At 48.8% G+C, this 24,008-nt stretch overlaps 3 protein-coding genes across 8 annotated transcripts; 2 read left to right on the top strand and 1 right to left on the bottom strand.

The window, feature by feature from the left end:
* Nucleotides 1-105: 105 nt before the first annotated feature.
* Nucleotides 106-10,977, top strand: BNIPL (BCL2 interacting protein like). Of its 2 annotated transcripts, XM_002810255.4 has the most exons (9): nt 106-1,901; nt 2,731-2,795; nt 3,027-3,251; nt 7,167-7,349; nt 7,542-7,644; nt 7,805-7,936; nt 9,995-10,081; nt 10,265-10,363; nt 10,837-10,977. In XM_002810255.4, the coding sequence occupies exons 3-9, from the start codon at nt 3,065-3,067 to the stop codon at nt 10,871-10,873; spliced, it is 828 nt and encodes a 275-aa protein (XP_002810301.2). In that variant the 5' UTR covers nt 106-1,901; nt 2,731-2,795; nt 3,027-3,064; the 3' UTR covers nt 10,874-10,977. The 2 variants fall into 2 exon arrangements, with proteins under 2 accessions (XP_002810301.2, XP_054409127.1); XM_054553152.1 differs by having other exon boundaries at nt 106-2,795.
* Nucleotides 10,978-11,087: 110 nt separating this feature from the next.
* On the top strand, nt 11,088-16,169 carry C1H1orf56 (chromosome 1 C1orf56 homolog). 3 transcript variants are annotated; one of them, XM_054553150.1, is made up of 3 exons: nt 11,088-13,042; nt 14,628-14,674; nt 16,066-16,169. In XM_054553150.1, exons 1-2 carry the CDS (start codon nt 12,038-12,040, stop codon nt 14,646-14,648), a joined length of 1,026 nt encoding a protein of 341 aa, XP_054409125.1. In that variant the 5' UTR covers nt 11,088-12,037; the 3' UTR covers nt 14,649-14,674; nt 16,066-16,169. The 3 variants fall into 3 exon arrangements, with proteins under 3 accessions (XP_054409125.1, XP_002810298.1, XP_054409124.1); XM_054553149.1 differs by having other exon boundaries at nt 11,871-13,042; nt 14,628-14,644; XM_002810252.5 differs by having other exon boundaries at nt 14,628-16,169.
* Nucleotides 15,170-23,763, bottom strand: CDC42SE1 (CDC42 small effector 1). Of its 3 annotated transcripts, none has more exons than XM_054548774.2 (6): nt 23,604-23,763; nt 20,815-20,950; nt 19,846-20,162; nt 19,186-19,296; nt 18,413-18,503; nt 15,170-17,509 (listed from the first exon to the last, which is right to left on the bottom strand). In XM_054548774.2, exons 3-5 carry the CDS (start codon nt 19,897-19,899, stop codon nt 18,429-18,431), a joined length of 240 nt encoding a protein of 79 aa, XP_054404749.1. In that variant the 5' UTR covers nt 19,900-20,162; nt 20,815-20,950; nt 23,604-23,763; the 3' UTR covers nt 15,170-17,509; nt 18,413-18,428.
* Nucleotides 23,764-24,008: the final 245 nt, after the last annotated feature.

Genomic DNA, 24,008 nt, shown 5'->3' with positions numbered 1-24,008 from the left:
GTATTCAGGCCTTTCTTTGTGATAGTTGTTTCAGTCTCCTCAAAATTCATCTCCCTTCTTCCTACTATACTTAATGTCTTCTTTCTGTTGACTCTTTTTGGGAATAAGGAGCAACAGGCTTCTGTCTCCCCTCATCCTCAGCCTCCCGTTCAACTTGTTTATTCTCCCAGAAACCTCCTTATAACATGCTTCCATTTCCCCAGTTTTCCTTATGCTTGAAAAGTAGACCCAAGATAACAGTACTAGAAACACACACAATGGTTTCTTTTTCTTTTTTTTTTTTTTGAGATGGAGTTTTGCTCTTGTTGCCCTGGCTGGAGTGTAATGGCGCAATCTCAGCTCACTGCAACCTCTGCCTCCCAGGTTCCAGCGATTCTTCTGCCTCAGCCTCCCAAGTAGCTGGGATTATAGGCATGTGCCACCACGCCCGGATAATTTTTTTTTTTTTTTTTGTATTTTTAGTAGAGACGGGGTTTCTCCACGTTGGTCAGGCTGGTCTCAAACTCCTGACCTCAGGTGATCCGCCCACCTTGGCCTCCCAAAGTGTTGGGATTACAGGCATGAGCCACCATGCCTGGCCAGAAACACAACGGTTTCTACTGGTTTTTTTTGCTTGTTTGTGTAAAGAGCAACTTTGAGAGGGATATATGGAGTCTGGAAAGGAGAACAAATTGTCTTCCTAGACTCACCCAAGATTGGCCCCCACTAGAAAATGCACTCTCCTCCCCAAAACCCGCCCCCTCACAGGAGGCAGGGTTTTCTTTTGGGCAAACCTGCTCCTGGGGAGAGGAGTGGCAAAACCTGTTTTGAAGATGAGGTTACCTCCCTTCCACACCTCCCTCCTTGGAGGCAAGAGCTACAACAGCTGAGACAGAAAAGAGGTAAGGAAGTGTTGGGGGCTGGGACAACCAGCTCCCCAACAACTCCTAGGTGTTTAAAGAAGGAGGCAGGAAGACTTGTGAAGATGGGAACTATACAAGAGGCAGGAAAAAAGACAGATGTTGGGTAAGTAAGATCTTGGCTCACTTGATTGGTAACAGTGAATAAACAGTCCTGAGAGACTTCCCCACCACCCACCTCTTACCGGCTCAAATCCCAGGTTCCTCAAGGAGACAAGACTGTAAGAGAATTTGCAGAGAAGGGATGAGGGTGGTTTTAGGTAGGAAATGTCAGTATGGTATGGAACTGGGGAACGGGATTCCAGGATAATTCCCTGGTTTAAAAATAAAGGAAGTTTCTGTAATATGTTGTACCTGATAAATCTGCCTGTGTTCGTTTATTTTCTAACCCTCACCCTCCAGAATGGCCATCAGGAAAGCTGAACCAGAACCGAGTTTAGGTCCAGGTTCTCGTTCCGGCAAATCTTTCTCCTTACCTTCTTCCTCCACCCCTCCACCTATGCCATGTTTTCCCTTAGCCACTCCCCAGCTCGGTGGAGGAAAGGCAGGCCTGACTAGGTGTCGTCCTCCCGACTTTGCTCAGTGATAGCTGGGTGGGTCTAGCTGGGTTCCAGCCACTTGTAATGTGGGACATCTCTCACCCCAACTTTGTAGGTGGAGCAACTGCTACAGAGGTAAATATGATTAACTTTACATTCCTTCTTTCGTCTGCTCCCAAACTTAACAGCAGGTAATCTGCTTCTAGCAAGTAGTGAAGGTAAGAGAAACATCTGTATAGGAGGCAAGAGATCTGAGTCCTTTTGAAGGCCTACCCTCTGCTCTGTATCTCAATTACTGTTCTTCATTTCAATTATTCTTACCTTCTATTCAGTTCCCTTAATCTTTTCTTCTTGGGGGCTGTCTTAGGGTCAGGGAGATTGCAGAAGCACCAGAACTAGGAGCAGCCCTGAGACATGGGGAATTGGAGCTGAAGGAGGAATGGCAGGATGAAGAATTCCCTAGGTGAGGACGTGTGAGGGTGGCTGGGAGAAGGGAGGGATGGTCACGAATGGACAGAGGGGATGGCGCGGCGGCTCATGGCTGTAATCCCAGCACTTTGGGTGGCCGAGGCAGGTGGATCACCTGAGGTCAGGAGTTTGAGACCAGCCTGACCAACATGGTGAAATCTCGTCTCTACTAAAAATACAAAATTAGCCAGGCATGGTGGCACATGCCTATAATCCCAGCTACTCGGGAGGCTGAGGCAGGAGAATCACTTGAGCCTGGGAGGCAGAGGTTGTAGTGAGCTGAGATTGTGCCATTACACCCGAGCCTGGGGAACAAGAGTGAAACTCTGTCTCGAAAAAAAAAAAAAAGCAAATGGACGCGGGAATGGTGAATTAGGACTTGAAGGAAAAAAATGGGAAAAAGAAAACGGAGGCCGGGCATGGTGGCTGATGCCTGTAATCCCAGCACTTTGGGAGGCCAAGACAGGTGGATCACTTGAGCTCAGAAGTTCAAGACTACTCTGGGCAACATGGCATAACCCCATCTCTACAAAAATACAAAATTTAGCCAAGTGTGGTGGTGCACACCTGTAGTCCCAGCTACTCGGGAGGCTGAGGTAGGAGGATCGCTTGAGCCCAGGAGGTAGAGGCTGCAGTGAGCTGTGATTGTGCCACTGCATTCCAGCCTGGGCAACAGAGTGAGACCCTGTCTCAAAAAAACAATAATAAAAAAAAAGAAAGCATAGGTGATAAAATCATGGTGGGGAGAGAGAACCTATATATTGAGTCCTGGCTTGATGCCTTTGGTGTATATCTCTGCTGCCTTTTAATCTCTTCCCCTCTAGATTGCTTCCTGAGGAGGTTGGCCCTTCTGAAGATCCTGAAGACCCTAAAGGAGATTCACAGGCAGGTAGGTCAAGTAGAAACCAGGCCTCAAGTTCTTGATTCTAGTCCAGTAAAGGGCTATGCCACCTCTATCCTTTTACAGTTCCATTCCCCCTTTCCCAAATCTCCCCTGCGTCAGTCCTTCTTCAGCGTTCATCCCATATTATCACTTTCACATACAGGAATTCTAGCCCTCTCGGCACTCCAACACACACACCCATCTTGGTTCTCTTTTTCCCCCTTTCTCCAACTGCAGGTACCCCTAGCACTTTAGCCCTGTGTGGCCAGCGCCCCATGCGCAAGCGTCTTTCTGCCCCAGAGTTGCGGCTGAGTCTGACTAAGGGGCCTGGAAATGATGGAGCTTCACCCACCCAGTCTGCACCTTCCTCTCCTGATGGCAGTTCTGACCTGGAGGTAGACGAATTGGAGACACCTTCAGACTCGGAGCAGCTGGACAGTGGACATGAATTTGAATGGGAAGGTGGGAAACAAACCAGAGGACTCAGCTGGTAGAAGTAGAGGCTAGAGCTAAAGGATCAGGATGGACTTAATGGGACTGCAGTCAGAACTAATAAGGTGGGACCAAGGGCCACGACCAGCAAAATTAGTTTCCTCAAATGGAACTTGGGCTTATAGGTCCAATGTGAGAGTAGTCAGTAGAGGGGGAGGGGAGCCCATTGTTTATTAAGGAAAATGTAATTGAATGCCTGTTATATACTATCATGTATAGGACTGGGGTTATAAAGATGAATAAGAGAGGGCCTACAGGGAATTCTCTGCTTAGTAGGAAATAAACATATATAAAAATAATTGCAGTTAAAGGTTATGATCTATATATGTGTAGGTTACAGTGTAGACAGGGAGAAGGAAAAGGTCAGTTCTGCCTGAGAGATGTTAGGAAAGGTTTCATGAAGGAGATGATTCTGAGCTAAGTGTTGAAAGCTGAAGCTGACATTTATCAGGTAGTTGGAAAGAGGGCATTCTAAGGAGAAGCAGCAGAAGCAACTCAAGTAATAGCATGGCATGTTGGGGAATTCAAAGTATGAGCATGACTATTTTAATATGAAGGGCCGGGAGGTGAAGAGAGTGACAAAAGATAGTGCTGCTGGGTTAAGTAGACAAAGGTCACATCATGGAGGCCCTTGCTGCCATGCTAAGGAGTTTAGATTTTATCTTGTAGACAATAGGGAGTCATGATAAGTTTTTTTGTTTTTTGTTTTTGATACAGAGTCTTGCCTGTTGCCCAGGCTAGAGTAGAGTGGTGTGAGATAGGCTCACTGCAACCTCTGCTTCCTGGGTTCAAGTGATTCTTGTTCCTCAGCCTCTTGAGTAGCTGGGATTACAGATTTGCGCTACCATGTGTGGCTGATTTTTATATTTTTAGTAGAAATGGGGTTTCACCATGTTGGCCAGGCTGATCTTGAGCTCCTGGCCTCAAGTGATCCGCCTGCCTTGGCCTCCCAATGTGCTGGGATTACAGGTGTGAGCCACCATGCCTGGCCCAGTAAGGTTTTAATCAAAGGAGTAACATGATCAAATTTAATGACTCTGAAAAGATTGGAAACAACCTAAAGATCCAGCAGTAAGGTATTACGTTTGTTATGGTGCATCCATCCAATGGAATACTAAATACTAGGCAACATTTTGTTTTTGAGACAGTCTTGTTCTGTTGCCCATTCTGGAATGCAATGGCACAATCTTGGCTCACTGCAGCCTCAACCTCCTAGGCTCAAGCAATCCTCCTGCCTCAGCCTCCCAAGTATCTGGGACTATAGGCCCACGCCACCAAACCTGGCTAATTTTTATATATTTTTGTAGAGACAGGGTCTTGCTATGTTGCCCAGGCTGGTCTTGAACTCCTGGCCTCAAGCAATCCTCCTGCCTGAGTCTCCCAAAGTGTTGGGATTACAGGCATGAGCCACTGCACTAGGCTATGCAACTATTTTTAAAATGAAGCAGTTCTTAGGCCGGGAGCGGTGGCTCACGCCTGTAATCCCAGCACTTTGGGAGGCTGAGGCAGGTGGATCACCTGATGTCAGGAGTTCAAGACCAGCCTGAGCAACATGGAGAAAGCCCGTCTCTACTAAAAATACAAAATTAGCTGGGCATGGTGGCACACACCTGTAATCCTAGCTACTTGGGAGGCTGAGGCAGGAGAATCGCTTGAACCGGTGAGGTGGAGGTTGCGGTGAGCCGAGATCGCACCATTGCACTCCAGCCTGGGCGACAAGAGCAAAACTCTGTCTCAAAAAAAAAAAAAAAAAAAAAAAAAAAGAAGCAGCTGTTTCTATTGCTATGGAAAGATCATGCAGAATGGTGGGTATAATATATTATCACTTGAATAAAAAGCTAAAGAGGCTGGGTGCAGTGGCTCATGCCTGTAATCCCAACACTTTGGGAGGCTGAGGAGGGCAGATCATCTGAGCCCAGGAGTTGGGACCAGCCTGGGCAACAAAGTGAAACCCTACTTCTACAAAAAAAAAATTTTTTTTAATTGGCCAGGCTTTGTGGCACAGACCTGTAGTCTCAGCTACTCAGGAGGCTGAGGTGGGAGGATCACCTGAGCCTGGGAAGTAGAGGTTGTAGTGAGCCAAGATCATGCCACTCCATTCCAGCCTGGAAGACAGAGTGAGACCCTGTCTCAAAAAAAAAAGGTAGAGAAGAAAGGAAAGCTTGCTCTTGCAGTGGTATAGAGAGTCTATTGGAAAAAAACAGACTAGAGGCAGGGAAAGCAGTAAGGAGGCTAGTACCAAGGCCAGGCGAGAAATACTAAGAACCCAAACCAGGATAGCAGTAGTGGAAAGGATGATGAAAGAATATCACAGAGATAGATGGAAGACAATCTGGAGTCCATTTGATTTCAGGACTGATAGAGAAGAAAGAGTTTCACATGACATGCAGTTTTCTCACTAGCCAGGCATGCTGATGTATACCCATAGCCCTAGCTACTTGGGAAGCTGGGGTGGGAGTATCACTTGAGCCCAGGAGGTCAAAGCTGCAGTGAGCAAAGGTCGAGCCACTGTACTCCAGCTTGGGTAGCAGAGTGAGTCCCTGTCTCTAAAAGAAAACAACAACAACAACAACAACAATAATAATAATAATATAGTTTTCTCATTCAGGCAGCTAGATGGATTCAGTCATTCATCAATACAGGAAATATGGCTGGGCACAGTGGCTCATGCCTGTAATCCTAGCACTTTGGGAGGCCGAGGCAGGTGGATCACCTGAGGTCAGGAGTTCGAGACAAGCCTGGCCAACATGGCAAAACCTCGTCTCTACTAAAAATACAAAAAATTCGCCAGGCATGGTGGCGTGCACCTGTAGCACCAGCTACTCGGGAGGCTGAGGCAGGAGAATCACTTGAACCTGGGAGGCGGAGGTTGCAGTGAGCCAAGATTGTACCACTGCGCTCCAGCCTGGGCAACAGAGCAAGACTCCATCTCAGAAAAAAAAAAAAAAAAAGGACATAGGAAATATGAGGGAGAATAAGAAGAATAATTTATTTATTACTAATATTATTTTTTTTTGAGACAGAGTCTCACTCTTGTTGCCCAGGCTGTATTATTATTATTTTTTTTTAGAGACAAAGTCTGTCACCCAGGCTAGAGTGCAGTGGTATGATCATAGTTCACTGCAGCCTTGAACTCCTGGGCACGAGTGATCTTCCCACCTTGGCCTCCCAAAGCAGAAGAGAATGATTTTGAGTTCCACTTTGTTGTTGTTGCTATTGTTTTGTAATTTGTAATTTTATTATTTTTTAAATTTTTTGTAAAGATGAGGTCTCACTTTGTTGCCCAGGCTGGTCTCAAACTCCTGGCTTCAAGCTATCTTCCTGCCTTGGCCTCCCAAAGTGCTGGCATTACAGGCACGAGCTACTGAGCACAGCCTTGAGTTCCCTTTTGAATCTGGTGATTTGTTGATGACAAGGAGACACAAAGTGAAGATGTACACTCTAGGCATTTAGGGATACGGCTAGAGTCAAAACAGAAGCCTGGGTTAGAGGCTAGGTGCAGTAGCTCATGCCTGTAATCCCTGCTTTGAACTCAGGAGTTCAAGACCAGCCTAGGCAACATGGCAAAACCCTGTTTCTACAAAAAATACAAAAATTAGCTGGGTATGGTGGTGCATGCCTGTAGTCCCAGCTACACGGGAGCCTGAAGCTAGAGAATCGCTTGAGCCCAGGAAGTGGAGGTTGCAGTGAGCTGAGATCCCACCACTGCACTCCAGCCTGGGTGACAGAATGAAACTCTGTCTCAAAAAAAAGGAAAAAAAAAAGAATCAAGGAAAAAATTGAGGAATGCCAGATTAGAGTAACAAACTAGGAATCTGAGGAAGTTACAAAAAACTGAAGGTAGGAAATCTGCCTTGTTGATCCTTCCCCATCCCTCTCTTTTAGATGAACTACCCCGGGCAGAGGGTCTGGGCACCAGTGAGGCAGCTGAAAGGCTGGGCCAAGGTTGTATGTGGGATGTGGCTGGAGAAGATGGACATCACTGGAGGGTGTTCCGAATGGGACCACGGGAGCAGCGCGTAGACATGACTGTCATTGAGCCCTATAAGAAAGTCCTGTCTCATGGAGGTAATGGCTAGCATAATGCAGGGGTAAGAGCTATGGCTTCTTAATAAAATGCCTAAGCTGGAGACTCAGTCATTGGATCCAAAATCTATCCTGGAACTTCCAGAGACCCTCAGAGTCCCTCAACTTAAACAGATATACTATCTGTCAATACATTTTTGTTGACCAAATGAATTTTCCCCTTACACTCTCCAGGTTACCACGGTGATGGCCTCAATGCTGTCATCCTTTTTGCTTCCTGTTATCTACCCAGAAGCAGCATCCCCAACTACACCTATGTCATGGAACACTTGTTTAGGTGAGGTGGAAGGCCTGAAGGGCTACAGGGCAGTGTTAGGGAGGGAAAAGTAAAAAAGAACTCCTTCAAAGATCAGTAGCTGATGGGAGAGTCTACAGTAATGTTCCTCTCACTCCCTGAAGCCCCCAACACATACCTTCCCTGCAATTCATCCCCCCAGGTATATGGTGGGAACTCTGGAGCTGCTAGTAGCTGAAAATTACCTGCTTGTTCATTTGAGTGGAGGCACAAGCAGGGCCCAAGTTCCACCTCTAAGCTGGATACGCCAGTGTTACCGTACCCTGGATCGGCGGTGAGACCTGGGATGAGAGGGCTACAACTCTCTATCTAATCTTTTTTTCCCCATCTTTCTATTATTTCTTCTTCCATTTAGTCCTTTCCTATTTTCTTTGTCCTTTTACGTTCCTTTCCCAGCTCTTTTGTCTTCTGTCTTCTCTTGGAGTCAAGGAAATCTAGCTTCAAATCCTGCCATTACCACATTACCATTTACTAGCTGTATGGCTTTGGACAAGTCACTTAACCTCTCTGGGCTTCAGCTTCAGTTTTTCTGTTTTTTTTTTTTTTTTTTTTTTTGAGACAGGATCTGGCTGTGTCATCCAGACTGGAGTGCAGTGGCACGATCTCGGCTCACTGCCACCTCTGCCTGCCAGGCTCAAGTGATCCTCCCACCTCAGCCTCCCAAGTAGCTGGGACTATAGGCATGGGCCACCATGCCCAGCTAACTTTTGTATTTTTTGTAGAAATGGAGTTTCACCATTTTGCCCAGGCTAGTCTCAAACTCCTGAGCTCAAATGATCTGCCCGCCTCCACCTCCCAAAATGCTGAGATTATAGGCATGAGCCACTGCACCCGGCCCCTTCAGCTTCTTTATCTGTAAAATGGCAATAGTTATACTTTTGCCACTGGGTATTTGTGAAAATCGAGTAAATTAGTGTGGCATATTGCCTGGCACACAGAAAGCACTCTTCTCTCAGTCTTGCCATTTATTTCCCTTTCCACACGTCCATTATCTTCTTCTCTGCCTTCATCACTGACCTATGTGTCTTCTCTGTCACCAGGCTGCAGTACAGTGGTGCGATCTTGGCTCACTGCAACCTCTGCCTCCCTGGCTCAAGCCATCCTCCCACCTTAGCCTTCCAAGTAGCTAGGAGTACAGGCATGCGCCACCACCATGCCTAGCTAATTTTTGTATTTTTTTTTTTGTTAGAGACAGGATTTTGCCATGTTTCTCAGGCCAGTCTTGAACTCCTGAGCTCAGGTGATCTGCCTGCCTCGGCCTCCCAAAGTGCTAGGATTACAGGCGTGAGCCACCGTGCCTGGCCCTGTGTCTTCTTTTCCTTCTCAGGTTTTTTTTTTCCCCTTTTGGTTCCCCCATCTCCCTTTGCTCACTTTTCTCTTCTTGCCCCCTTTCCTTTTTTCGTCCTTGCTGGTCTTCTTCCACCTAGAGTTTTATAAGTAATCTTGGTCATGGAGCGATGTAGAAGCATGCAAAAGGAACTTACGCGAGGGTAGGGCACAAGATGGAAATGGAGCAAAAAAAGACCAGGTGGCCGGGCGCGGTGGCTCATGTCTGTAATCCCAGCACTTTGGAAGGCCGAGGTGGGCAGATCACAAGGTCAGGAGTTCAAGACCAGCCTGGCCAACATGGTGACAAGTCATTATCTCTACTAAAAAAATACAAAAATTAGCTGGGCATGGTGGCATGCGCCTATAATCCCAGCTACTCAGGAGGCTGAGGCAGGAGCATCACTTGAACCCGGGAGGTGGAGGGTTGCAGTGAGCTGAGATCGAGCCACTGAACTCCAGCCTGGTGACAGAGTGAGATTCCGTCTCAAAAAAAAAAAAAAAAAAAGCCGGGCGCAGTGGTTCACGCCTGTAATCCCAGCACTTTGGGAGGCCGAGGTGGGCGGATCACGAGGTCAGGAGATTGAGACCACGGTGAAACCCCATCTCTACTAAAAATACAAAAAATTAGCCGGGCACGGTGGTGGGCGCCTGTAGTCCCAGCTACTCAGGAGGCTGAGGCAGGAGAATGGCGTGAACCCGGGAAGCGGAGCTTGCAGTGAGCTGAGATCGTGCCACTACACTCCAGCCCGGGCGACAGAGTGAGACGACTCCTCAAAAAAAAAAAAAATCTGAGAGTTTTTTTAAAAATGAGGATCATGGAGGGCTAAATAAGATGGGTGGAGCTGAGATTACAGCTGACGGAATGGGGATTAGACCCAAGTACCAGATAAATCGAGAAACTAGAGAAGTGAATGAAGGAAGTTACAGTACAGAAAACAGTTCCACTTGACCTTCACACATAAAGGTGGAAGAAGAAATAGGATGATCTCATGTTGTTTTTCAGGCTACGGAAAAACCTGCGAGCCCTAGTGGTTGTCCATGCTACATGGTATGTGAAAGCATTTCTGGCACTGCTTCGGCCCTTCATCAGGTACTAGTTCTAGGAACAAGGACTCCCTTCTCCTTCCCCCCATTTTCAAAATCAAGATTAAGATCTTTCTCCACCTTGATTCTTTCTAGCCTTAACCACTCTACTTCTACATTTTTCTTTGCAAGGATTTTTGGCAACCCTTCTCCCAATACAAAACACAGTTGGTTTATTCTCTCTTTTCAGTTCCAAATTCACACGAAAAATCCGTTTTCTGGACAGCCTGGGGGAGCTGGCCCAACTCATATCCCTGGATCAAGTCCACATCCCTGAAGCTGTCAGACAGTGAGTTTCACACTTAAGAATAAAGCTTTGGGGTGGGATGTGTAAAGCCAATCTCTACTTTTTTAATGCCTTGGGGGACGCACAAAAGAACGAAAAGTTAGAAGCCCTGCTTTCGGGTGCTTTAATGTATATGGGGAAACTGCACACACCCAGAGAAGAAATGAAGGACACTACTGCATCCAACAAGAATAAATGAAAAAAAAACCTATACATATAAGTGCAGAGGCAATAAGGAATAAAGGAATAATCACAGTGCAGAGGAGATTCAGACTGGCCCTAGAAATTAGGAAGAGATGTGTTGACAGTGAACAGATGATATCCAGTGGGGGAGAGGGTGTTAGGGAGCAAAAGTGCTAAATAATAACCCAATCATCTAGCTCTTCCAATTCACCTGGCTTGTCTCCCCAAACCAGAAAGTAAAACCCAAGTCCTGCCCCTGAACCACTTCTCTCCTCCCCCTCTCCCTCTCCTAGGCTGGACCGGGATCTCCATGGCTCAGGAGGGACCTAGCACAGGACTGGATAAAGGGCCTTAGAACCAGTTAGTGATCTGCCTACACCCGAATCCCTGAAACATCGGAACTGTTTTGTAAATCATCTTATCCCCAACCTCAGTACCACCGGATCTTCACTTCTCAGTGGGATTTTGTCCTTTGCATGACCCTGCCTTCAGCAGGGCTTTGAGGCTGGGAAGCTGATCTGCTGGGTGACTTTCATTCCAGTTGTTGGGATGGAAGGCTGAATGTACGGTCATTTTGTATGGGATATGCAGAGCTCTGGGTTTTTTTGTTTTTTGTTTTTTGAGACGGAGTCTTGCTCTGTCGCCAGGCTGGAGTGCAAAGGTGCGATCTCGGCTCACTGCAACCTCCGCCTCCCGGTTCAAGCCATTCTTCTGCCTCAGCCTCAGCGAGCAGCTGAGACTACAGGCTCACGCCACCACGCCCAGCTAATTTTTTTGTATTTTTAGTAGAGACGGGGTTTCACCATGTTGGCCAGGATGGTCTCGATATCTTGACCTCGTGATCTGCCCGCCTCGGCCTCCCAAAGTGCCGAGATTACAGGTGTGAGCCACCGCGCCCGGCCAGAGCTCTGGGTTTTAATCCTACTTTAGCTGTAGAACCTTGGGCAAATAACTTCATCTTTTTGGGTCCTAATTTTCCTCCTCTCTAACTGGAGGGACTGTGATCTTTCCACCTTGGATGGAAGAGGCTTACCTGACAGCCAGCCTGCCTGCTGGGAGCCAGGAGAGTCAGCTCATTAAATCTTGAAGAACCACTGTATGCCCTTTTTCCTTCTAAGTCATGTCTGCTGCCTGTGAGCCTGGGAAGGAGTGCTTTCAAAACCTGTATTTTTGCCCTCTTTAGTAAATTTGGAACTGTAGAGGCTAATAAACTGCGAAGAGACATTTAAGCTCTGCTCCAAAGAAGTGAACGACTCCTTCACCACCCCTTGCATCCCAAACCTTCGGTTCTGGCAGAGTTCTTGCCGCAGAGGTTCCTTAGGAGCACCCCGCGCGGCGCGCGCCCGCGCGCGCGCCTGCGCATCGAACTCCACCCCCTTCCCCGCGGGCCTCGGTTCAAACGACCCGGTGGGTCTACAGCGGAAGGGAGGGAGCGAAGGTAGGAGGCAGGGCCTGCCTCACTGGCCTCCCTCCCAAACCCAAGAGCCCAGGCCCATGGTCCCCGCCGCCGGCGCGCTGCTGTGGGTCCTGCTGCTGAGTCTGGGTCCCCGGGCGGCGGGAGCCCAAGGCCTGACCCAGACTCCGACCGAAATGCAGCGGGTCAGTTTACGCTTCGGGGGCCCTATGACCCGCAGCTACCGGAGCACCGCCCGGAGTGGTCTTCCCCGGAAGACAAGGATAATCCTAGAGGACGAGAATGATGCCATGGCCGACGCCGACCGCCTGGCTGGACCAGCGGCTGCCGAGCTCTTGGCCGCCACGGTGTCCACCAGCTTTAGCCGGTCGTCCGCGATTAACGAGGAGGATGGGTCTTCGGAAGAGGGGATTGTGATTAATGCCGGAAAGGATAACACCAGCAGAGAGTTTCCCAGTGCGACTCCCAATACAGCGGGGAGTTCTAGCACGAGGTTTATAGCCAATAGTCAGGAGCCTGAAATCAGGCTGACTTCAAGCCTGCCGCGCTCCCCCGGGAGGTCTACTGAGGACCTGCCAGGCTCGGAGGCCACCCTGAGCCAGTGGTCCACACCTGGGTCTACCCCGAGCCGGTGGCCGTCACCCTCACCCACAGCCATGCCACCTCCTGAGGATCTGCGGTTGGTGCTGATGCCCTGGGGCCCGTGGCACTGCCACTGCAAGTCGGGCACCATGAGCCGGAGCCGGGCTGGGAAGCTGCACGGCCTTTCCGGGCGCCTTCGAGTTGGGGCGCTGAGCCAGCTCCGCACGGAGCACAAGCCTTGCACCTATCAACAATGTCCCTGCAACCGACTTCGGGAAGAGTGCCCCCTGGACACAAGTCTCTGTACTGACACGAACTGTGCCTCTCAGAGCACCACCAGTACCAGGACCACCACTACCCCCTTCCCCACCATCCACCTCAGAAGCAGTCCCAGCCTGCCACCCACCAGCCCCTGCCCAGCCCTGGCTTTTTGGAAACAGGTCAGGATTGGCCTGGAGGATATTTGGAATAGCCTCTCTTCAGTGTTCACAGAGATGCAACCAGTAAGTGTTTGGTGATGAGCCAGGGTCTTTGTTGACAAATCTGAAAAGTCCTGGTATCTAAAACCCAGTTGCTAAGCCAGCCAGTGTTGCTTACATGAACTGTTACTGACTTACCTGGTTATTGATTCATAACATGCATTGGTTATTCACATTGTTAGCCATTGATTCCACCTATTATTTATTGAGCAACTACTGGTCGGTCATTAGGTAAAATGTCTTACTGCTCATTAGGTGATTATTGACCAAATAGTTAATAGTTAAGATTAGAAATACTTTTTTTTTCAAGACAGAGTTTCACTCTTACTGCTGAGGCTGGAGTGCAATGGAGTGATCTTGGCTCACTGCGACCTCTGCCTCCCAGGTTCAAGCAATTCTCCTGCCTCAGCCTCTTGAGTAGCTGGGATTATAGGCACCCACCACCACGCCCGGCTAATTTTTTTTTAGAAGAGACAGCATTTTACTATGTTGGCCAGGCTGGTCTAGAACTCCTGACCTCAAGTGATCCACCCGCCTCGGCCTCCCAAAATGCTGGGATTATAGGCATGAGCCACCATGCCTGGCCCTGGAAATTCTTTCTTTTTTTTTTTACAGACAAGATCTCGCTATCTTGCCCAGGCTGGTCTTGAACTCCTGGGCTCAAGCAATTCTCCTGCCTCAGCCTTCCAAAGTGCTGGGATTACAGGCATGAGCTACTGTGCCCCTGGCCATAAGACTTTTTCTTCGAGACAGGGTCTCGCTCTCATCACTCAGGCTGGAGTGTGGTGGCGCAGTCACAACTCACTGCACCCTCCATCTTCTGGGCTCAAGCAATCCTCCCACCTTAGCCTGCTGAGTAGCTGGGACTACAGACGTGCACCACCATGCCTGGCTAACAAGATCTCGCTATGTTGCCCAGGCTGGTCTCCAACTCCTGAGCTCAAGGGATCTGCCCACCTTGGCCTTCCAGAATTCTGGGATTACAGACATGCGCCACTGTGCCTGGCCCATAAAGTCTTTTTGATGCACAGATAATTAACAGATATGAAGGATCTTAATCAGTTAATAGTTTTGACCTAATACAGCTTAACAGCAACAACTGCCAAAATTTGAGGTCTCAGTATGTGCACTTTACCTGAATCGATCCTCACACCCTATGAGGTATTATTATCCCTGCTTTACAGATGAAGAAACTGTGGTTTACAAAGCTAGTAAGTGGCAGAGCCACGAGATTAAAACCAGGTTTGACACCAGTGCCCTTCACCACTACCATTTGGGAGAACTGTTCTTCCAGGACAAGGAAGGATAGTCCTCTGCTTTACCCAGAATTAGCAAAGGTTCTGATTGACTTGATAAGGTAGTCTCAATTGATACGGATGATAGGACTTTGAGGAGGGAAAGGTGATAAAGCATATACTTGGTCATTTTGCTTGTTTCTGTTTTTCTCCTTGTGTGTCCAATACCATTACTGCATACAAAAATAAGTAAGGGGTGGGCAGTAGGGTTGAGGGAATATGGGTTTGTGAGAGGGGGAGATGAAGCAAGGAAGGGAAAAGAATATAGATGTGGTTGTAATTTCCCTTTTTCTCTATTTTTTTTCCTTACGCAGATAGACAGAAACCAGAGGTAATGGCCACTTCGTCCACATAAGGAGATGTCAGTATCTCAACCTCTCTTGCCCTTTCAATCCTAGCACCCACTAGATATTTTTAGTACAGAAAAACAAAACTGGAAAACACATTGTTTGGTCTTGTGTTTCTTTACAGAGGTACCTGAGGGAGGAGAGACATAAATCTCTTCATCCCTAAGACTGAACTGTGTAACTAGCAGCCTCTGGCTTGTTTCCTACTCCCTGTTCCTCAGGATAAAATGTTGATATTGCTCATTTTCCTCATTTCCAACATTGTTTTAAAACAAGTACTTCTTTTACAGGCTTGAAAAATCTCAAATAAATGCTAAGAAAAGGGAGTAGGAAGAACAAGGAGTTGAGCCCTTGAAAGATGACAGTGGTCTTCTTGCCTTCATAATGCTTGGCCCTCTCTCCTCAAAAGGGCAATGTTGGTACAAAATTCCATCTCAGCCACTTTCGAGGAGTTATCTTCATTAGCTATATCCATCCTTCACACACCTGCAATAATTACTGTGCAACTATTTTGCTTAATTTTTTTATTTGAAAAAATGTATTTAAAAGTCCAACAACTTTTTAATATAAATTATGACTCTCAAACCCCTTCCCATCACTTTATTAGTGATGGTAGCGTACGTATTAGAGAAGGTAGCTAAAGGCAAGAGAGCACCAAAGGAAAAAGACTGTGTCCAAAGAACAGGTATTAGAATGAGGCCGAAGATCATGGTGACCAGAGATTTCCAGGAGTCTCTAACCTTTCTACCCTATCCTGTTAACCCTTTAGATCTCTAGTATAACACTCAGGCTACTGAGGTATTTTAGGGCAACAAGCTGGGTTACTTTCAGAGCAACCAGCTTGACTGGAACTGAGAGTAAATTGGGAATGTATGACCAATCTTAGACCCTGAAAAATGGCAGAAAATACATGGAAATTTGAAAAAACAAAAAAAGAATAGAACCTCAGTCACTGTTCTGTAGGGATAAGCAAACTGAATGGGTGGTGGAATTGGCAGAATGGATACCAGTTCCTACATTCCTGACCCCACTACCATAAAACAGGATGTTTCCTGTTGCAAAGCTAATGAGACCCCACCCTTCTTGTCTCAGAGCAGGCAGGAGCTCATCTGTCTTGTTCTGCCTTCCTAATTACCCTGGAAGGGCCAGAACGAAGAACACCTGAGAATACTGAAAGTGCCTAAAGACCCCTGCTCCTGCGTTGTTTTCCCATCTAAAGCAGACTCTTCAGCCAGGGGGGCAGTGGGACCTGGTCTTCAGACAAAACTCCCTGAGTCTAATGTGTGTCTAGGACTAGGGCACAGAAATAGAGCTTAAAATTTGGGGAGGATAACGAGTGTATCTACTGCTTCTCTCTCCCCTTTCCCCAATCCTACCATACCCTGTTCATATCTCTACACTGCAGGAACCACTTCTCCAGAGGGCGAGAATGGAGGAGCATGGGACCTGTCCATCATAGCAACATGCGAGCACAAGCAAAACACTGAATAAAGAATTGTTTGGAGATTATGTGCAGCCCTACTGAGCCTCATTTATATGGGCTCCTAGTTGATCCATGGCTCAGGCTTAAGATGAGTAACGTGATGAGGGTAGCGTGCCAAGCAGAAATCACTTCAGAGAAAAATATCTTGACTTTAGAGTTGTGGTTCTCAAATGGAGGCGATTTTGCCCCCCAGGAGAAATTTGGCAATATATAGAGGCATTTTTGGTTGTCATAACTATGGTGGGCCGGGGATGCTGCTAAATATCCTGTAATGCACAAAACAGGAAACAGGTTTTCCTTACAAAGAACACTTCAGCCCAAAATGTCAAAGGCATCTCGGTTGTGAAACCTTGTTCTAGATAGAGCCTCTCCCTGCTCCCGTGCTGTGAGGATCTTAAGACTCCTAAGCTCACAGATGATTGTTTTCAACCTATTTATCTCACCATCCTCAATGATCAGAAGTCCACCTTGAGATGGACTTACTCCTAGTTCTGCCGCATTCTGGGTTTCTCTTCAGCTCCCTCTTCCTCCTCTCACCTGGGCCAGCAGGGAGGTTGGCAGAGGGCAGGAAAGATGCCCCAAGACTTAAATGGAATGTCATCAGGTGAAGAGCTACCTCTTACCTTAACTCTTATTCAGTGGGAAACAAGGTTCCTAATAGGGACAGAGTTAAGGGCGGAGGCAACAGCAGGATGAGGATAATTAAGAGAACCTGAATTAAATTTTTAATTTTTAAAAAAGGAAAGTTGCTGGGAAGCTGGTAAACAGAAACAGAGGATTAGAGGCCTAACTAGAGAGACACTGGTATTAGCCGAGAGATACTGAGGGGCTGTGAGCCTAAGGTTTGAAATCTAAAGATAAAGAGTAGAAAAGGGAGTAGGCACCCCCACCAGCCCCTGCTTGACATCTGCTTTAGTTCATTCCAGGAGGAAGGAGGAGAAGGGCAGGGAGGTAGGAAGCTTCTCAGCAAAGCCAGCTTCAGTGTTGATAATCTCGCCCACCTACCCCATTTAAGGAGTTCCAGGTTAAGAGTTTAAAAACAGGTGGCACCCAGACCATCATTCAGGAGAAAGGAACTCATTCCAGGTTCCTAGAGAACTCCTATCTCAGATCTGAGGGTTTCCAGGGCTTCAGCTGAGCTCCTCTGGCTAACCAGTAGTCACTTGATCAGTCCTGCTGCCTTGACCCCATCTCCAGGAGGGGCTGTAGCCAGAGGGAGTAGAGGGAGTCCAGCCCCCAAGCCTTGTGAGGCACTGTTAGGCAGATAGGGAAAAAGGGGTCCTTAGATCACTGGTTCAAGGAGGGATCTGGTAGGGGCAGCATTTCTTCTTGGCTGGAAACAATGGGGGTTTCAAGATGGTAGAACCTAAAATTAAAAAAAAGTTTTTCTTAAAGAAGATTAGCCTCAAAGAAAACCAAGGCTTTAGGAAGAAGGCACTACCTAGTGCAGACTTTAAGCTATTTCCACAGTGTGTTCTTTACTTCTGTCTGCACAACACCCTCTCAGTCTTTCTATATCCTACATTCTTTTTTTTTTTTGAGACGGAATCTCGCTCTGTTGCCCAGGCTGGAGTGCAGTGGTGCAATCTGGGCTCACTGCAACCTCCGCCTCCCGAGTTCAAGTGATTCTCCTGCCTCAGCCGCCAGAGTAACTGGGATTACAGGCGTGTGCCATCATGCCTGGCTAATTTTTGTACTTTTAGTAGAGACAGGGTTTCACCATGTTGGCCAGGCTGGTCTCAAACTCCTGACCTCAAGTCATCTGCTGACCTTCGCCTCCCAAAGTGCTGGGATTATAGGCGTTAGCCACCATGCCCGGCCTAGATCCTACATTCTTGAATCTTCCCTTCTAATTCCTCCCTATCTCTCATTCTTTTTTATATTTTGAGATAGAGTCTCGCTCTATCACACAGGCTGGAGTGCAGTGGCGCGATCTCAGCTCACTGTAACCTCCGCCTCCCGGGTTCAAGCGATTCTCATGCCTCAGCCTCCCAGGTAGATGGGACTACAGGAGCATGCCACTGTGCCCGGCTAATTTTTGTATTTTTTGGTAGAGACAGGGTTTTGCCTCATTGGCCAGGCTGGTCTTTAACTCCTGGCCTCAAGTGATCCACCCATCTTGGCCTCCCAAAGTGCTGGGATTACAGGCATGAGCCACTATGCCTGGCCACACCTCCCTTTCTTGCATAAGATCAGGGTTCTGAGTCAGGGTATCAGGTTGTGCTGTTATGGGGGCTGAGGTGTTGGATGGGTTTCTCTAATCACTCACCATTCCATTATTGGAGCTATAAGCCCCTAGAATTGCTCCATGGCCTATCTCGGTTTCCCTTGGATCTCATCTGCTCCTGAACTGCACCTGTCTGTGAGAAAACAGATGTGAGGCAAGTCTTCATATCCTACAGTAAGAACTCTACTTTGTGCCCTCCAGGGAAGAGGTTGACTCCATCTCCTTGACAATAGCAGCCATCTACTAACTGCCATTCCTCCTAGGGGAGTCTCAATGCCTCTTTTCACACTGGCCTTCATGAGGATGAGGTAAAATGGGTCTTTTACTAATAATATTCCCTCACAATGGATTCTCCCCTATATGAGTTTCAGGATCTGGGAAAAGACTATCTCTAGACCCATTTCCCTTATTTTGGGAACAGAAGTGCATCTTAGACATTATTTAGGACGAAGGTGCTCAGCTTTTTTCCTGTCCCAACACTCCTAAATATATGATTTACTGTGGCACTGAGATAGCAGTTCTTAATTAGGAGAAGGGAGGGTTATAAGTTTTTGGAAAAAGCCCTCCAACTATTAAGATATATATACCTCCTACCCCAATGAAGAACAATCTGCTAAGTTGTAAAGATGAGAGAACCTAGGCCCAGACACCTAAAATGCCAGGTCTCAGGTTTCCATAACTGGTGACCAGGACTAGAATCCCAGGTTTTTACTTCCCCATTGAGTATTTTCGTATGTCCCTAGCTTGAACTTTCAAAAAGAGGGAACGGTTATAGACCTCACCCCCATATCGACCTCTCCCCATTTCCTTGTTACCATGGCAAGTCCATCTCCGGCCCCCATCTCCCCTGAGCCAATGTGAGTCAGGTGGACAAAATTCATTGGTTCCCCAATCATGGTCCGGTCAATCCGTCTTCTCTTCTTCTTCTGCTTGGAGAAGATAAGGAGTCATGTCTTAAGGCCCCTCCTCCAGTCAGCACGGAGGAAGGGAAAAGAGTCTTCAAAACCACTGAAAAGCTAAGGGCCCTGGTGGGAAGAGGGGATGTGGCATTTTAACAGGGAAATCACTAGGGCATGAAAGGCAAAGCTGGAACAACAAAAGCACACGGAAGACATGAACCAGAGTAGTGAGGGCGGTGGCCTGCAGGGTGAACACTGGATAAAGAAAGGACATGTCAAAGTCACCTCTGACTGATGACGAAATAATGGGGAAAACTGACAGGTATGCAGCTCCACCTACAAACCCCACCCAGCTCAGAATGGACAGTAACAGGAGGTAATAGCTAGGACTATTCACTTCTTCCATCACCCAGTCCCCTTTATTCTACATATACAGCTGCCTGACCATAGAAGCTCCTGACACAGAGGGAGGCAAGAAGTGTGCTTTTTAGATGGCAGATCCTAGATGGTGTGGCTACCTCACAGCACACAGTAACTGACTGCTCTTTGGGTTAGGATGGGGGTGGGGAGACTCACCGGCTGGGGTTTCTCTACCACACAGCAGCCCAGTTTGTGCCAAAATTCACTCATGTTCCCTGATGGTTCCAGCTTCACTCCTCTGTCTGAGGCCCCAAAGGGCTCTTTCCCTGGTGTTTGGACAACCCACTCCTCACTCTCCCCGGATACAACACCACCCTGGGTGTACTCAGCTGGATGGGTCCAGAGAAAGTGGAATCCCTGGAACCTTTAACTGAGCAGTGAAGGTCAGTGTCTCAGAGCCTGAGAGATGAACAGGACCAGAGAGAGAGGTGGGCAGGCAGGCACAAGGTTATGTCTTCCTCAGACTCAGAACCCTGGATTAGAAGAAAGTAAAAAGAAAGATCAATGAGATATCTCCCCCTCCCCCAATCCTTGAGAAACCTCCTGATGAGCCTATATCTTCCCAGTCCTCCCTGAGTGGCCCTAGACCTGTACACCAACACTCATTCCCAAACACTATGAACCTCAGTTTGACTCTAAGAAAAAGGAACAGAACCAAAAGGACACCAAGGGGTTAAGGAGCAGTGGCTGGTGGTACCAAGGGAGAGGAAGGGGGCTAGAGTTAAGAGTTAAGAGGATGGGCGAGGACCAAAGGATAGTGGCAGAAATTAGCAAAGTTTGGGGTGATACAAGCTCCAGCTCCCTTCTCTCTTGAGTTTAGGGCAGAAGGGGAGGGGCATTTAAGTGACTCTGAAGAGGAAATAGTGGTTTTTTGTTCTCACAAACAAGGTCTCCACCCTGTCCCTTCCTTTTTTCTTACCTTGCCCTGAACGCCTAGAGTTTCTTTAAGAACAGGAGAGCCCTGGACAACTGAGGTCCTAGGAGACTAACTGGCAGGTTGGCCCTCAGGAAAGACTTTCTACAATGAGGAATTTCTTCCCTCTCTGTTTACTGCCCTATTCCTCCTGATTTCCCTCCAGTGAAATCCAATCCCTCCCAGAAGCCAGTTAGCAGTTCCTTTATTACCTGACCTTGAGATCCTTCCTGAAGGCTGTATACATTCTGTTTATCTGTGTCCTGTATCACTGCACTCCTGTGTGTACACCTCTGTTTGCACATGCGTGGCATGGCCATATCTCCACGTGTGTCCAGTACAGATCATCTGTGTACAGGTTGTGGGTACATGTGCCAGGTATCTTCTGTCCCATTAGGAATATTTTCCCCACCGTCCACATGTCCTATCTGCCACTCTGCTCTGCCTCACACTCTATAGGGCCCAGGCTCCCCTCCAGCTGTGACCTGTTCTCCCCTCCCTCCTCACCAATTCTATCCTCAAGCTTCATCAGCGAATCAGACACAAGGAACTTTCCAATAGTACTAGTGTCCAAGGAAGAACTTCCTCCCTTCTCACTACTGCCAGCCAGGGTAGGACACATCTGGGTTTCTTCTTAGACTCACTTGCATTTCCCCAATCCCATAGTACAGACAACCTAAAGATTCCAAAAAGGGCAGTTTCATAACTAAGACACTTTAACATAAACAGGAATCTCCCTTTCTTGCAGGCCGGGAACCCTGATGCTTTGGCATCCTAGACTGATTTAAAAACAAGAGATAGGCCAGGCGTGGTGGCTCACGCCTGTAATCCCAGCACTTTGGGAGGCCAAGGCGGGCGGATCACCTGAGGTCAGGAGTTCCAGACCAGCCTGGCCAACATGGTGAAACCCCATCTCTGCTAAAAATACAAAAGATTAGCTGGGCATGGTGGTGGACGCCTGTAATCCCAGCTACTTGGGAGGCTGAGGCAGGAGAATCGCTTGAACCGGAGGTTGCAGTGAGCCGAGATCGCCATTGCACTCCAGCCTGGGCAAAAAGAGTGAAACTCCGCCTCAAAAAAACAAAAAAAAACCGAGATAGCAGGGTGTGGTAGCATGTGCCTGTCATCCCAGCTACTGGGGAGGCTGAGGCAGGAGGATCACTTGAGCCCAAGAGTTGGAGGCTACAGTGAGTGATGTTTGCACCACTGCACTCCAGCCTGGGTGACAGGACAAGACACACACACACACACACGGAGAGGTTTTTTATTTTTTTTTTAACAGCCTTGAGATGAGATCACACAAACACTCAAATGTAGCTTCTAGGGGAGGGGAGAACCCAGGAGGCTGGGCTTTCTCTTACTTCCCTTCTCACCACTGGAAGGGAGGAGTAACCAGGAGGAGCGGAAGCTAAAACACGCTGTCCAGAGAGGGGAGCTGTGGTCAGTGGGACGTCAGTGAGTCAGTGATAGGGTTTGTCCTGACGGTGGTGGTGGCAGGTGGTAAGGGTTGAGGAAAAATGAAAAATGAGAGGAAACCCCCAACACCAGCAGGCAGGCTGTACTGTGACTGGACTCTCCCTCAACATCCCCCACCCTGCTCAAAGCTGAGGGACAGAGGTGGATAGTGCTGGGAGAGAAGAGGAGAAGAGAGGGGGAGGAGAAGGAGAGAGGGAAAGGGGCAGTGGAGAGAACAAGGCCATTTCTGTTTCTTTTCCAGGGACCTGACCAGAGCTGGGTGGAGGGAAAGCGTGTGTGTGGGACTTGGCATGAAATGACCAATGATGACGAGAAGTGACCAGGAAATTCCATTCCCTAGGACATTAGGGTCTCTGAAACTTGAGGGTGGGGTCAGAGTGTGAAGAAGTCAGGTCAGGGTGAATGTGATGGTAGCGCAGGGCAGTGGGGGATGGGAACAAAGCCAGAAAAGGAAGTAAGAGCCACTGGCGGCCACTCTTCTTTAAAGCAGCCAGAAGAGAGTGGGTTGAGGAAAAATGAAGTCCTGAGCTGGTCAGCCCAGGCGAAAGAGCCACCCGAATCCAACCCCACAGTGAATAGGGAAGGGGCTGAGAAAACAAAAGGAGGGATGAGGATTAGACCTCATAAGGCCACGTCCTGAGAGCCAAGTGATGCTCAGAACTCGGCCTCTCTGAGTTCCAAATGGCAAGAGTGAAATATGGAACCGGGAAAGCCACCCCCCACCCCCACCAAGATCACACTAGGACTTGAGGGTCTCAGAGCTGTTGGGAGGTGAGCAGAAGGGATGGGAAAGAGGTGCCAGGGAGGAAGGATGTACAGGCTAGTTCTCTGGTCCTGTTCGGGCCCCAAACCGGTTCTCCCGGTCCCACTGCCTCTGGCCCTAAGGCCTCCAACCCGCGGCCTGACAAGCCCTCACATGAAGCAGCTGGAGAGAAAGAAAGAATCGAGAGAATGGCATGGGCAATTCTGACTAGAAGCCCGGGGCAGCAGCTGGTCCCTGAGACCCCGAGACATGGAGGGCTGCTGAGGGACTCTGGAGAAGCGGAGTGGACTCCATATTTCAGCCAAGTGACAGGCCCAACACCAACCTTCCCCTTCCCCAGGAAAGGTCTTCTGGGGGCTTAAGAGGAAAGAGGGCTAGGCCCTAAGCCTCCCCTCCCCAAATATATTCAATCACACAGATTCCATATCTGTCTCCCCCCACTACCCAACTCTACCTAGAAGTTCTCTGCTCTTCCCAACCCTTAACCGGATTGTGACCTCTCTGGGAATCTTTCGGACCCTCTCCCTCCCACCTCCCCCAACATTCCAGTTCCTTCTTTTCCTTCTACTCTTCAGCGGCCTCAGCCTGCGCACCCCAGGAGCGTGGATGAGGACGGCCACCCCGGGCGCGCACCCCTTTCCCACCACCCCAGCATCTCTGCAGCCCAGGACACCCGCCTCCCCCACACCCCGCATCCGGTGTGTCTCCGCCTGGCGCTGCCGGCGCGGCAGGCGGGCCAGAGGACCAACTGCACGGCCTCACCTGCTCTTCTCCACCATCCAGACGTTCAGCTACAGCTGGTGGGGGTAAGGGACCCTGCTCCGTGGCCGCCAATGTGGGCTTCCTGGGCCAGCTCTGCGGCGAGGCGGGGGAGCCGAGGACGAGCCGGCAGAGGTGGGGCCGGCTGAGGGCGGAAGCGGCGGCGACGCGATTACGAAACCCGTCCGGCTCGGAGCCGAGCGCACAGCTCCCCTCTGGACTGCGGAGGCACTGCACTGTGCGGGACGTGGGAGGGTGCCTCTGCAGCCTCTCAAGGCCGCCGCCCCTGCGGGGAGAACCGGAGAATGCGGACACCTAGATGAGGGCCTGGCACCCCAGCTGGGGCCCCCGGAATCTCACGTTCCCTTTGCTCGCCAGGCATTTCGGGGCAAAACGAAGCGGAGCCCC

Source organism: Pongo abelii, chromosome 1 (genome assembly GCF_028885655.2).
Source record: "Pongo abelii isolate AG06213 chromosome 1, NHGRI_mPonAbe1-v2.0_pri, whole genome shotgun sequence".
Lineage (NCBI taxonomy): Eukaryota > Metazoa > Chordata > Mammalia > Primates > Hominidae > Pongo > Pongo abelii.
Note: the sequence above shows the minus strand (reverse complement) of the source record. Positions and strands in the feature narration are given on the sequence as shown.

Excerpts from the sequence above, each read along its gene's own strand:
- BNIPL (XM_002810255.4), top strand. The coding sequence starts at position 3,065 with ATGCGCAAGCGTCTTTCTGCCCCAGAGTTGCGGCTGAGTCTGACTAAG. Across the intron at positions 7,645-7,804 it reads GTCATGGAACACTTGTTTAG|GTATATGGTGGGAACTCTGG; the intron begins GTGAGGTGGAAG and ends TCATCCCCCCAG. Across the intron at positions 7,937-9,994 it reads TACCGTACCCTGGATCGGCG|GCTACGGAAAAACCTGCGAG; the intron begins GTGAGACCTGGG and ends GTTGTTTTTCAG.
- C1H1orf56 (XM_054553149.1), top strand. The coding sequence starts at position 12,038 with ATGGTCCCCGCCGCCGGCGCGCTGCTGTGGGTCCTGCTGCTGAGTCTG.
- CDC42SE1 (XM_054548774.2), bottom strand. The coding sequence starts at position 19,899 with ATGAGTGAATTTTGGCACAAACTGGGCTGCTGTGTGGTAGAGAAACCC. Across the intron at positions 19,297-19,845 it reads TGGTAGAGAAACCCCAGCCG|AAGAAGAAGAGAAGACGGAT; the intron begins GTGAGTCTCCCC and ends TTCTCCAAGCAG. Across the intron at positions 18,504-19,185 it reads CCGGAGATGGACTTGCCATG|ACAGGTGCAGTTCAGGAGCA; the intron begins GTAACAAGGAAA and ends GTTTTCTCACAG.